Source organism: Etheostoma cragini, chromosome 14, assembly GCF_013103735.1.
Source record: "Etheostoma cragini isolate CJK2018 chromosome 14, CSU_Ecrag_1.0, whole genome shotgun sequence".
NCBI classification, from domain to species: domain Eukaryota; kingdom Metazoa; phylum Chordata; class Actinopteri; order Perciformes; family Percidae; genus Etheostoma; species Etheostoma cragini.
In genome coordinates, this window is record NC_048420.1 from 22,014,644 (window position 1) to 22,028,286 (window position 13,643).

The 13,643-nt window shown below is 39.1% G+C and overlaps 2 protein-coding genes across 2 annotated transcripts in view; one reads left to right on the plus strand and one right to left on the minus strand.

The window, feature by feature from the left end:
• Positions 1-605: 605 nt before the first annotated feature.
• On the minus strand, positions 606-6,657 carry LOC117956571 (visinin-like). Its single transcript, XM_034891685.1, has 4 exons — positions 6,421-6,657; positions 5,049-5,621; positions 2,719-2,830; positions 606-1,891 (listed from the first exon to the last, which is right to left on the minus strand). The coding sequence occupies exons 2-4, from the start codon at positions 5,427-5,429 to the stop codon at positions 1,806-1,808; spliced, it is 579 nt and encodes a 192-aa protein (XP_034747576.1). The 5' UTR covers positions 5,430-5,621; positions 6,421-6,657; the 3' UTR covers positions 606-1,805.
• Positions 6,658-11,779: 5,122 nt separating this feature from the next.
• LOC117957196 overlaps positions 11,780-13,643 on the plus strand; it is a gene marked incomplete at its 3' end in the record, with an annotated part of 9,519 nt that continues 7,655 nt past the window's right edge. Inside the window, exons 1-4 of the mRNA XM_034892792.1 lie at positions 11,780-11,857; positions 12,139-12,408; positions 12,488-12,766; positions 13,563-13,641. Coding sequence (XP_034748683.1) covers positions 11,809-11,857; positions 12,139-12,408; positions 12,488-12,766; positions 13,563-13,641 — 677 coding nt within the window. The remainder of the gene's footprint in view (positions 11,858-12,138; positions 12,409-12,487; positions 12,767-13,562; positions 13,642-13,643) is intronic.

A 13,643-nucleotide genomic window follows, 5' to 3' on the forward strand; every position in this document is an offset into this window, starting at 1 on the left:
ACTTGTTCCCTGCCATATTGTGGTAGCTCCTGGTGTGTCTCACTTTTAAATGTTTATCCCAGTGTATGTTTTCAATGTTACCAGAACATTTGTGTGTACTCCTGTACTACCAGCAGCTGAGGCTGATCAGCTGATCAGTGCTTGACAGCTGAAGAGAGGGCAGCAAGGCTGTGTGCAGAAGAGGCTTCTGTGGAAGCCAGCGTAGACTGGGCAGAGAGGTGCTGGGAGCGGCTGTGTGACCTCTGAATCAAGCTTGTGATATCTGTGCCTATTTTTGTCCTACTTTTGAAGATTGTTTTAAGTTGCCTTGTGTTGGGCAGGCACAGTAAAATTGTTTTATTTACCGTTTGTTTTCTGTGCCCAGTTTATCATTTTAAACTGATCGCATCCTCCACCATGCAGTTTCTTGTATGGGAAATTCTTTTTTAAGCAATATTAGCATTGTCATTATGAGGATGTTATCATGCTGATGTTAGCATGTAGCCCAAACTCCAGTTCAGCTGCACAAAGACACTAACAAGGCTTTAAACTCTCCCTTCTTCTTTAAGAGTTCTGCTGAATCGTTACCTCAACCCAACACTTCTAAACACAATACTGACACACAGTCCCACAATCCAAGTTTTTATTACCATTAACAGTATAGACAACAGAGAAGAATGAAAAGACTTCTGACATCATATGTTTTATTTAAATTGTATGCAATTCATACAATTTCAAAACTAAAGAAGTCTCTTGGATGAGAAACAAATTGTCTTCAAGAAGCCAAGTCCAATTGCGCTTGAATTTAACCTACTTTGAATACAGATACAACTTCACAGTTTAAATTTTGTTGTTGGATGAATTGACCACTATGAAAGACATAACATTAGACAATAACAAGGGTCCAGGTACAGTTACACCTTGCCAACCCGTTCTCATTCCCAACTCGTAAAACACTGATGCCTGGTCAGTGGCTCTCACTGTCAGATAGCAATACGCAAAAAGCACCCTTTAGCGTCTGTATGGAACGCTCCGGGCAGAGCAGCGGCTTGACTGTGGCGCTCTGAGATGACGTAACATTAAGAGCGACAACGGTAGCAAGTGGTATTAAAGACAGAGATAAGTTTGGGTGCTGGAACAACACAAGACTTTCCCCCAACAGACCCGAGTGTGAGCTCTCTTTTTGTGCATGTTGCATGTCACTAAAACGTTCATTTTGTAACCCCACCAAACAGCTTTTCCTAAACCTTACTACCGCATGTTAGAGGAACGTACATTTTTTAAATCATGCCAATTCAGTCCCGACCCAGAGCTTCAAAATGTGGCGCCAAGAAACCCGACCAAGTGCGTCGTAAAAAAACACCAAAAGGAAACCACCACCGCATCTGATTGAGTTGCCAAATGAGACTTTTTGTGTCTGTAATAAATCCAATGGCAACTGACAAAGAGTAGCTTTTTGACGCACTGGGAGTGAGAATGGGTAGACCTTGCTGCGATTACATCTTGTTCTGGGTTTTAAATAACACGCAGGGTAGAACGAGAGACTACAAACACCAGCAATGGCTGCCCAGAAGAGAAACAAACAAAATATTTTATGATAATAATACTTAAACTAAAGCATGTGACATGTTATCATATTAAAACGTGTGCTTGAGTTGCTAAAACACACCTCCATAATTACATTTTCTCAAGAAATGTAAACTAAAATCTGACGTCACACCGGCTGTGTGTTGTGAAAGTGCTGTCAGGTGTCAATGTATAAGCAGAGTAAAGGGTGAATTGGAAACGACACGACTGGAGAGAGATACAGTGAATCTGTAGAAGAGTTACTTTGCAGGCGTGTACTGAATCAAACGAAGGGCGTCGTCATTGTCCAACACTCCCTGGATAAACTCTCCTTCTGCAACTCGGTCTGTACGGAGAAAAGCAATAGAAAAAAGTTAAGTTCAGGTTAATCGATTCAAAAGCCTTAGCAACTGACAAGCTGTAGATTGCATTCCCCGTTTTGGATGCAGAGACAACTGTTTAGGTGGAATAAATTATTTCTGTTTGACTAAATGGTGGACAGAACAAAAACAATCAGAAGCAAAAGCACCAAGGTTGTTACAATAATAACCTCCAAGGCCATGCCCTATCTCACAATGTTCACAAAAGTCAAAAAATAAATATTGTGTGTATCCGTCCTGTGATTCGAATCTGCTTGAGAAATTAGTTAGTTTTTCCGTAAACCTGCTAAGAGATAAACAAACCAAACCCAACATATTCTCCTTTGTTGAAGGTAATAATTGTAAAACAATAAAAGCAACACACAAAAAAAACAATAAGAGCAATAAAAAGACAAATGGGTTCACATAAAATAAGTTCATGATAGAAGTCGCTTTTGTTTAAACAAAGTCACGGATTTGTGAGGAGGTTGTCCCAAAGTCGAGGGTTCCTGATGGCAAATGCACGGTTACTCTTAGATTTAAGGCTTGACTTTAATGGAACAATCAGAAATACCCCACTTGAAGATCTGAGGCTGCAAACTGGCTCATTTGAGATCAATACTTCTGCTACATAGCTTGGGACAGACCCAGATGTGCTTTTTAAGTGATCAGTCAACTGTTGAAAACTCTAAATTTAAACAGGGAGCCAAAGAGAGAGGCCAGGATTGGGGTGATGTGACCAGAAGCCTATCTTCTGCCCTGAAGCAGTTCTTGTGTATTAATTAATTTCTCCGTTGACACTGTTGTATCTCACCATTCTCGCCCTTTTCAAAGATCTTCCAGAGTTTATTTGCCCTCTTCTCAGCTGTGTTTTCATCCTCAGCCAGATCAGCCTGCTCATCTTTAGGAATCAGCTTAAAAATTGCCTGTTGGAAGCAAAAATAGAAGACACAGACTGGTCAAAGATAGATAAACATTACATTTTGTTATGACACTTTTTACCTTTCACAGAAATAATAAACTTTGATAGTAATGATCTTGACATTGTCGTGTGCCTGTTACTTATAAACCTTTTAAAACAATGACTTATGTTTGACTTCCAGAGTGTATTCTACATTTCAACAAAGACACTTAATGATCGCATTACATATGGAAAATTGACAGCATTGTAAAAACTCACATTTTGCTGCAATTGTAGGTCTTAAAATAAAGGATTACTGAAGAACATAAAGAGAGTAGCAAGTTGTTTTATTCAGACATAATAAAGTCAGACTAAAGAAGGATTTGGCTTTTTGCTTTTCTGGCTATTGTTGCAGAATACACATAAAGAATTACATATAAAGAGATATATATATATAAATGTGTGTATGTACATGTGTGTTTTCTACATTTGTATGTGACAATCAAAGTTTAAAGATTGAAACATAGTTTTTTTAGGTTATAATTCATATAATTCACAGTATTGTTGAATTCTGTGAAATTGGCGACCTTTGTCCTGAGGCCACTAAAATATGCAGTACATGACAGTCCCAAATCATCATGTATGCAGATGACACTGTTGTTTATACATGTCATAGTTTACTCAATATTATATGGAATACTGAGTCTACATTGGTTTCAATTCTAATTTGAGTTTTTATAATCACATTACCAGGTATCATTTTCTCTTGATCCAAAATTGTTGAAATGAGATGAGAACATGTTACCCGGCCACTCTTCATTCTCTTAATGCTATATACTCTAAAGCTCTCTGTAGGCTTAGCCCTTAATTCATTCTAAACTGTTTGTCAGCATCGATCAATCAAGTGTAATCTTGTATTTAACAAAAATGTTATGTAACATGAGTAACACCATGTGACGCTGAGTAGCTTTCAATGCTGCAGATATATTTGTGAACATTGGTACTATTATTGAGTGGGCGCTACTAGAAATGCAATCACAAATGACTGGATAAAAATGGGAGTCTTCATCTAAAAAGAGTTGCACAAATAAACAGAGCAATATCTTTTCATGCGATCATGTGTTTGATCAAAACATGCTCCTGTGACCTCCATGTGTCTATAGACGTTAAACATACAAAGAAGCTTCCTTCAGAATTCCCTGCTGTGCAAATGTCAATAACTGATCTTTCTTCCCTTTATGTCTACCACTCAATTGTCAACTGTCCATGCTACCAGATTCTACCAGATTTTATTTTGTATATTTTATTTTATTATGTTGCTTTCCATGGTTGCTTTAATATCTACCTGGTTTGGTCAGTTTAAAACAACCCCTGGAGGGTTTGGACTTGGCCTGGCTTTGGTGAAAGCTTCTACGAACTCTGGTGCACTTTAAAACAGGGGTCTCGGTTTACTTTCAAGTGAACTAAAGTTTGGTTGACTTCAGTGAGAATGCGATCCGACCCAAACACAAGTAGTGGACCAAAAACAATGCATTTACTAGCCTTCAATTTCAATCTTGCAAACACTTTATGGACTTCTATTGTATATAATTAAGTGATGATAACTTTCAGAGTCATAAGCTGTTCGGACCATACATTGCTGGTCCTCTGTGTGATAACACATCATCGTCTCTCTCTTTCACTCGCCGTCTGTTAGCCTCTCAAATTGTTTGTCTTCTTCGATAAGCACTAGAGCAAAACCAGAAAAACCAAGATATCATAAATTTGCTGTTGCTCCATTATGTCTGAAACTAGAAGTGTCTACAAATGTTAGATATTCTGTCCAATAAACAAGCAACCATTTGGATCACGTGACATTTCTTTAAAGTGTTTGGTGCTTCTGACAAAGTGCAGTATGAAACCAAACCAAATAATAAATAAAACCTTGTTGCAAATTCACCCCAGAGTGGTACAAAGTCCAACAAACTATAGGTGTGAAAGTGACCTAATGTATAGAGAAGAACCAGACGTCAGGTCTGAAAAACCTGCCAATGTCTAACCTTTGTCTAGAAGCTGCAAACAGATACAGTGCAGGATGGTTTAACATCAACTTCTATACGGATGAGACTGTTGCCTAAACTTAATTTCTACTCACAGTACTCAACTATTCCTTCAGACAATTTGCTCAACAACTGGAAGTTAGACAGTTGGAAACCAAAACAACTGGTTGGCCACTGCATCACTTCACTTTCTCCAAAACTCACCGTACAGATTTCCTTGACCTCTGACTTTGTGATATATCCGTTCCTGTCCACGTCAAACAGCGAGAAGGCCCACTCCAGTTTGCTGGTGGTTTTTCCTGTTGATGTCATGTGGAGAGCAATGATGTACTCCTTGAAGTCCAGTGTTCCATCATCGTTTGTGTCAAAGGAGCGGAAGACATGCTGGGCATATGTCTGGGCGTCACTTTCCGGGAAGAACCGACTGTAGATGGATTGGAATTCCTCTTTTGTGATGCGCCCTTCTGGACACTGCTTCTTGAAGTTTTCGTACCACTGAACAATCTCAGTCTCTGTGAACTTGGTGTGGAGTTTCAGGTCTTCCAGGATCTCCTTGGACACAGCGCCACTTTTGGAGTTACCCATTGCTGACGGTGTTGGTGATGTTTTAAAGCCAAATCAAAATAGGAATTTCTGGCACTTGAGCTTTTAAAGGGCAATTAACACACAGCTTCTAGTAGGGAGTTGCCTCCTTTACTCTGTCTAAGTGGTAAGCAGACGACTATGTCTGAGGTATGGCTGTAGTATCCTTCTTGATCCTTGTCAAAGAAGCAAATGCTGTGAAAAAGCAGAAGCCGCTTGGTAAGCTCATTAAGCCAATCAACCATCAGTAATACCTGCAAGTGGAATCACAACCCTAACCATCCTAACTTTAGAAACGCTCTAGGGTAACCCAAACCTTACTTTTCCTGGTTATCAATGTGGAGTAAAATTCAATCAAAAAGTGAAACTGAGATTTCTGGAAGACACATTTTTTTTTATGCTAGTCAAGACCTTTTTTCAACCACAATCAACCCTAGTTATTATGCACCAATCCAGCATGGTTAAGACTTTTACTACTGATCTCTTACCCAGAATCAACATATTCTTTGACATGGCTTTGAAGCTTACTCTCACGTTGCAGCCACTTTCAAATTTGAGTTGTTCTTAGTAGATGCTTGGTTGCATCTTTAAAATAAATAATGTTTATCAGGTTGTGGTTAGCAGAAGGTGATTATCATGGGATTCTAGTATTTCTAGCATGATGTCATTGTCTAAGTAATCAAAATTTCCATATGGTATGTTGCTGTGGATCAAGAAAATTCTGCAGTAAATGTACGAATGTAAATATTGTTACTTTTCATTCATTAAGTCTAGTCTTCCTTTGGCACGCCTTTGAATGCTTCATATCATCACACATGTGTCATTTTGTGTTTTTAATGAGAATTTCAGTCAAACCTTGTTTGTGATAAATACTACCAATACTGAAACAGAAAGTCAAAACGTCAAATTGCCATTCATAGTGATTAGTTTCTTGAGGTTTAAGATTTGTGATATTTCATGTTGTTTGCGTAGCGTAGCTCTATTTGTTTCCTACCTGTGTGAGTGGCTGAGCAGTCCAGGGAAATCAGTGATGATCTGTCTGTGAGCTGTAGAGGAAATCAGCCTCAACCTGTTGGAATAAGTCAATTAAACTGGATCACCCTGAGGCGGAGCCACAGAAGCACTCAACTGAACCCCTAAGATTATTGAGAGATTACTATTATTGAGCTTCTTTTTTTATCTTTAATGTAGTCAAGCGGCCGGATTTATCTAGAAGGTGCTTTTCACAAACTCATTGCAGAATACACAAGACACAGGCACAGCAAGAGGAACCTCACAGACTACAAGTGGTGGAAAAAGTACTTAGGCTGAGTAAAATTTTAAATGCAGGACTTTTTCTGCAGGGTGGTACTGCTACTTTAATTTACACAAACAATCTAAGTAAAAGTACAAAAGCATTAGCATCAAAATATTCTATTTTAGTATGTATAACTACATTATCAATAGAGTCAAAGGTTTCTCACGGAATAAATCTCTTTCAAACACAAAGTGTAGTAAAATCAAACAGATATATGTGTATTTTGGAGGTTTGGAGTTATTTGCGTTAATCTGTAAGTAGACATGTTACTGTAGGGAAGCAAAATAGCAAAATGTCAGAAGTGACCAGTGCAGGAAGAGACAATGTTTTTGGGGACTAGGACGCGCAAGTAAAGAAAGAGAGGAATGTAATCAAGGTTGGACAAACAAACAACAAAAAGGGGACTGAGAGTGACAGGGAAGACGGAGGTTTTAGATGTGACACAGGTTAAAGGTTGGACTAAACTCTCCAGACTGCAAGGATTGCCCTGCAGGTATAAACAAGTCAGCTGACTGATCCTGGCACTGACATGTTGCCGGATTCCAAGCATGCCACAGGCTTTATCTGCTGTAAAAAATAAACCTGATCAAGGGAAGTGACAAAGTAAAAGTGAGCCCTGAACTACCTTAACCCTCCTTCACACAGGCAACAACTTAATTGGTTAAATCCAGCGAGTGGTGGCGAGTGGCGAGTGAGTCCGCGATTTAAATCCACCATCTGCTCCGCTGTAAACCAGTCTACACAGAAAACACATCAACTTCCACAACTATCATCAACACAAACAACATCTATCCATCTATAGGGTGGTCCCTCGATAGATATGAGGCACCGCCAGGGTTCAAATGTCTGAGCTCTTCAGGACTCCGGGGTCATGACTGGAGTTGTATTTAACTTCTGAGCCTCTCCCCTCCCTCACCTCTTTACTAGCTTACTTTAATGTATCTCCTAGTTGTAATCGATTACCCAGACATGTGAATACTCACATGTATTTGGGGATGGATTACTGAATGGGCCTATTGGGAACAGGCCCAGGTTGCCCAAGGGGTCAGGGGTCCTTATTCACACTTTTGACTGCAGGACCTTTATTTGTAACACGTTGGTACCACAACTTTTACTTGAGTATCTCAACACTTCTTCCACAACTGGAGGGTTCAGATACTTGCATATTTTGACTGTTTCATCACAGTTTCAGCATTGCTACCTACAATGAGCTAACATGAAGCAAAGTAACTGCAGAACTCCAGTTGGCTGCTGTGGATCGAGTTGTAAGCTCAGTAACTGACTCCTATTAGACAATATCACAAAGCAGGATCACTCATTAAGATGACATAACTGCCTGCAGACTTCCTCCACTCCCAATGCTTCATCGATTCTTTATATCAGGACAAGTTTAGAGCAGCACACTACTTACACATATTAAACAGAAACACTTGTATTAATGCAGTTACTAGTTAGACCAGTTCAGATCAAACCCTGCATGAAGAAATTCAGCCCTCTTACTCCCTGCTGTAATCTCTCTTTTGGCAAACTGCTGATCTCTCTTCTGTATTAAATAACACAACTTAATTCCTCTGCTGACGTGCACCTCAGCACCCTGCCTCTCTCTTTTAGCACCGTTGGCCACGGCTCCACAGGTGATTTGGATTTTGCCATCTGTTTGCCTGGGCTTTGGAAAGCTCTGCCAGAGGCCATGCAAAACCAATGTCACCTTCGGAGTTAAATAGCTCCTGTAAGTGAGACAAAGTGCTTCCAAATGAGGAAGAAACCAATTTGTCTTGTACAAGTTGGTTATAATTCATATCAAATATAAAAATAAAAGGCACAAATGCTCATTTCACTACACTCTTTAGATATTGTTGCTGTGTGAAATCAGACTGCATTTAGATGTGGACTTCATGTCACAAATGAACTTTCCATTGGTTTTATCATAACTAGGTTTTATAAATAAATAATTCATAAATACCAGGAGACACTTTTTTTCATCTGCTGGTCACATTCTCTGATATTTTTTTGCTTAGTCTTACAAAAAGTTGCTCTAATTCCCAAGTCAAACCAATCAACAATGAACCAAAACAATCAAATTAAAAGTAGCCGGTCCAATTGACAAAAACAACAAAACCCAATCTGGCAACAGAGTTCACCAGCCGGACTCAAACCTGGGACATTGTGATGACATGGTGGGCGTCTTGAGACTGTTTTTACCTTTACCTGTTGCAATCTCGCCTTTATCCCCCAACCTTGTTTTGATTTGGATTTAGAGTAGGAAAGAAATCCTTTAATTGAGAGGAGAGAGGGATTAAAATAGAGGAAAATAAGGAGCTAGAGAGGGAGAGATGCGTGTAGGCGGTGGTGTTAGGCCTTGTAAGGGGGATTTGGCAGAGATGCAAAACAGACTGGAAAACCAGTGGTGACCAGAACGAGGTGGATAAGTATTATCAAAGCGCTTCTGCCAAGACCTGAGGCATCTATTAACAGAAAAGGATTGTTCAATCTAGACACCTTAATGAATCCTGGCTTCCAGCGTGGGTTTTAGTCCAGGGAGCAGAGGGAGTTCAGGTCAACAGCCAGAAAAATGAAGACAATCACAGAAATCTTCATGACTTTGGAGTCACAATACCAGCAAATACAAAACTTTACTTTGGTCTTCTTCATGTAGAAAAATGTAAGGTCTGGGTGTTCATCATTTGGTAATATATGAAGCAAATGTAATGTGGACAAAGGGACACCTCAGTCTTCCATCTAGCTATACAGGATTCCCGAAGTCCATTTCAAAGTTAATATCTTTGGTCATTTACTCATTTAAAAAGATGCTTGTTTCTTGCAATAAAGGAAGCTGCAGTTTTTGGGAGCCTAGCGTTTGAAGCAACCAAGATAAAGTATTTAACATTAGCTCCACCTTTATAAGCTCAAATTAAAGTGATGAACACGTAATAATTATGAAATAGGCCTTTGTGCTTCGTGAGTACTTTCACTTAGGGTATGTTAAGTATATTTTGATGCTATTACTTGTGTACTTTTACATTAGCAAGATTTTGAATGCAGGCCCTTTTTTAAAACTGTGTTATTGCTCGTTTAAATTTAGATGTTAGTACTTCTTTCACCTCTGGTTGCTTGGCAGCAAAAACGTGAGCATTTGAAGTGTTAAAACTAAATATTGATGTTCTCCTAGTGAGCTCAGTTTTCAGTTTATCTGTGTAAAATTGTCTTATGGTCACTCATCAGGCTACGTGATGATTGACTTTGAGACGCGGCATCTCCGAGGCACGCTAACTGTCCTCGTAATGGGATTACTAGTCGCACAAAGAGAAATACCCTGCTCACACTCAGTTAATCTGAGGTTGTTCAGTTTGTGTGTGTGTGTGTGTGTGGGGGGGAGGGGGGGGGGGGGGGGGGGGGGGGGGGGGGGGGGGGGGGGGGGGGGGGGTATTACATACAGCGCATCACAATGCTGTCGAGGAACGATGCCAAAGTCTTCATGATCAGGATCTTGTAAAGAACCTGAAAAAAAGATCTGAGTTCAGAGCGAACCTGGATTTATTAAAAGTAAAGACAAATAAAAGTTGTTGGATTTTGGATTTAATCCACTTGATGCAACACATGGTGATGGATTTAACCTTGCAGGGCCACTCCGCAGGTAGAGTCTGTTGAACTGGCAGACCCAGGAAGTCAAACTGAATCTCGAGATTAGATTTGATGACTGTGAGTGAACCTAAACGGTGCTAGAGTTTAACAAAAGATCAACTGAGAGGAAACACACTCAAATTGGTGCAAACGTGGAATGTAATATCAGTTTGCATTTCTGTATCAGGCTTCAAAGAAGGCCTCTGACTGACAGCTCACATAAATAGTTGTACACATATTCATTTTGTAAATAGTTTAGATTTTATAAAGTCCCAAAACTTCAAATCTGACACCATTCTGGACAAGATCTGTATTATTTTGGTGATTGCAGGTATTGCATATTACACCAAATATTCTACGCCAACGACAGGTTTCTTCCTAAATGGGAAGTTTTTTTTATAGCTCGTCTTTCTAGATTCTCAAGGTTACTTTTCATGTATGATAAATTAAACATATCTGCTAACTAATAGTTGTAAAACATTTTCTGTTCCACATGACTACTCCCACTAAACCTTATATTAAGTTTGTTTATGGTGTTGTAAATGTGTTTTTTTGTCTTTTTTTTCATCTACAACTAATGACAATGTTTTCATTTATTAAAAATCTAATTATGGCATCCCTTTTCAAAAACTAGTGCAACTACGGAGAAACAGTTTTTCTGTTTAGGTTGTTTAACAAACCCTGTAGAGTTCAGATGACCTGTTTGGGGGATTAACGGGCATATTAACCCTGGACTTGGCTGCTGTCTTCAGGGGAATCCGATTAACTGAGTCGTGATGAGGGGAACTTCCTTCTTGGTGGAAAGACAATCTGCTGCCAGATGACTGTCTCTATATTTGTGTGGATGTAGCGGCAATTTTGAGTATAGGTGGAGTTCATTCATCATCCTGTGCTCAAAAAAACTTATTTTTCTAAATCATTCTGAAGAGGCAGTAGAGAAGATTTTCACATTCAGATATATTAAAAACACATTCTTTAAGCATCATATTTACAAGATGATATATCCACTTTCTCCCTGACATTAGGGATATAATATCCGCTCTAATCTTTCTGATACAGGCCACAGATAGAAAATGTTCTGATGATGTTGTTGTAATTCCTAATGGTCACCAGTAGAGGTCAGCACAGGTTACAGATCTACTAATTACTCTGAATGTAAGAGAAGAAGAAATAAATGGAAGAAAGATTTTACAGCAGCACAAGAAACAAACCAGATAAAATACATCAATAAAATAACATTGTATGCAGATTAGGAAGGGAAAGGGAGAAAATAATTAGGATGGTAAATTCGAATCATGAAGCAGAATATAGCACAGTGTAAATAAACTCACAGGACAAAACAAGTTTCTCAACTTCTGTATCAACTTTCATCAGAACAGAGACACTCCCCCCTCTCTCCAAAAAGCAGAAAAGACAAAACAAAGACAAAAGCTCTGTCCTTGGACCCATCTTTATCAGAACAAGATGAAGAAGTTTCTGTTGTTGCTTCTCTTCTGTCACGTCTCATCTCCAGGTAAGATCATATTTGAATTATTTTCTTTTGTTTCTTGTATTTAGACATCAATGAAGATGAGGGAGACCTCAATGATATCTGAGATTTTAAAATAAATGTTATACTACATATAAATCTCCATTTCCACTCAGCTCTGCACGTTGTTTTAGTTTCACTTTAGCTTCAACATGTTGAGACTATTTGTTTTAACTTAATCATACTGGATTCCTCATATTCACGATGAGTGTGATAATGATGTTTTTATATTTATACTGAATGTATAAAACTTGTTTGTCCTACAGTGAAATACTCACTAAAGTTTTTCTTCACGGCATCTTCTGGACTCCCAGACTTCCCAGAGTTTGTGGCTTCTGGACTGGTGGAGGAACTTCAGTGTATTTACTGCGACAGCAACAAAAAAATACCAGAACCGAAACAGAACTGGATGAAAAATGTATTTAAAGACAATCCTCAGCAATTGGAGAGGTACACTAGACAATGTGTTGATTATCTGCCTAACAACTTCAATATCTGGTTGGATAACTTTAAGCAACGCTTCAACCAAACTGGAGGTACAGTATTTATGAGTATACATGTTATATTGTTATTATATACTGCATTGTTAAAAGGTACAGTCTCTCTCTCTCTCAGGTGTCCATATTCTTCAGCAGATGGTTAGCTGTGAGTGGGACGATGAGACTGGAGAGGTCAATGGTTTTAATCAGTTTGGTTATGATGGAGAAGACTTCATATCATATGACCTGAAGACATCAACATGGATCGCTGCAAAACCACAGGCTGTCATCACCAAACTGAGTTGGGATGGTGACATATCTAGAATAAAATACATTGAGATTCTCCTTACTGAGATGTTTCTTGAATGGCTGAAGATGTATGTGGACTATGGGAAGAGCTCTCTGCTGAGAAAAGGTAGAATCAAATTTCCTGATGAAGTTTAATGAACCCAACAATGTCCATACAGTCTGTGTCAAAAAGTAGACATGTTCAGATCTTAAAATTCCCAGGCTTTAACAGACACCCTGGTTTTATAATGGTCTATATGATTTTACTAGCAGCAATTGTGCATTCTTATGGTGGACAAAAAAATAGAAGACCCTATTCAAAGCAGTCTGTAGAAATGGACCATAGTCTTTACCTTGAGGGGGGCGGGGAAGGGGCTACCGTCACCTGTGTTGTCTAGTCCGCTCTTCGGGGAACCTGTTCAACGCTGGTGTCTATCGCACATCTCACTGTGCGTCATCCTGAACCCCATAGGTGCCAGGCAACACTTTGGGACATCTGCTCAGACTGAACTGCCATTGTGCACTGTTCAGTCAGTGAGTGTCAGTGTTTTAAAATAGAAATGTTGATGTTGATTTTTTGTTTGTTGAATTACAGAAAATGAACATAGTTGTGGCTTTAAACAGAAAAAAATGTCAGATTCTTCTTCTCTGACTATAGTTTCCTTCTCTGTCTGTGACGTGGAGATGAAGAGTTGTTATGTAACCCTATCAGATGTGTCTATTGTTCATAAGATTGTATGGGCCTGTACATGTAGTGCATTTACCTAAAAGAAAAGTTGTTCACATGGTGTAAGCCTAACTTACATCTGTTGAGTCTGGATTTCACTTAAATGTACACTTTATAGGTTTCGACCACTGCTAGTCCTATATAATCTTTTTTATAAGTTGATGTCTGTGTATTGCCTCTCTCTCTCTCTCTGCAGAGCTTCCCTCAGTGTCTCTCCTCCAGAAGTCTCCGTCCTCTCCAGTCAGCTGCCACGCTACAGGTTTCTACCCTGACAGAG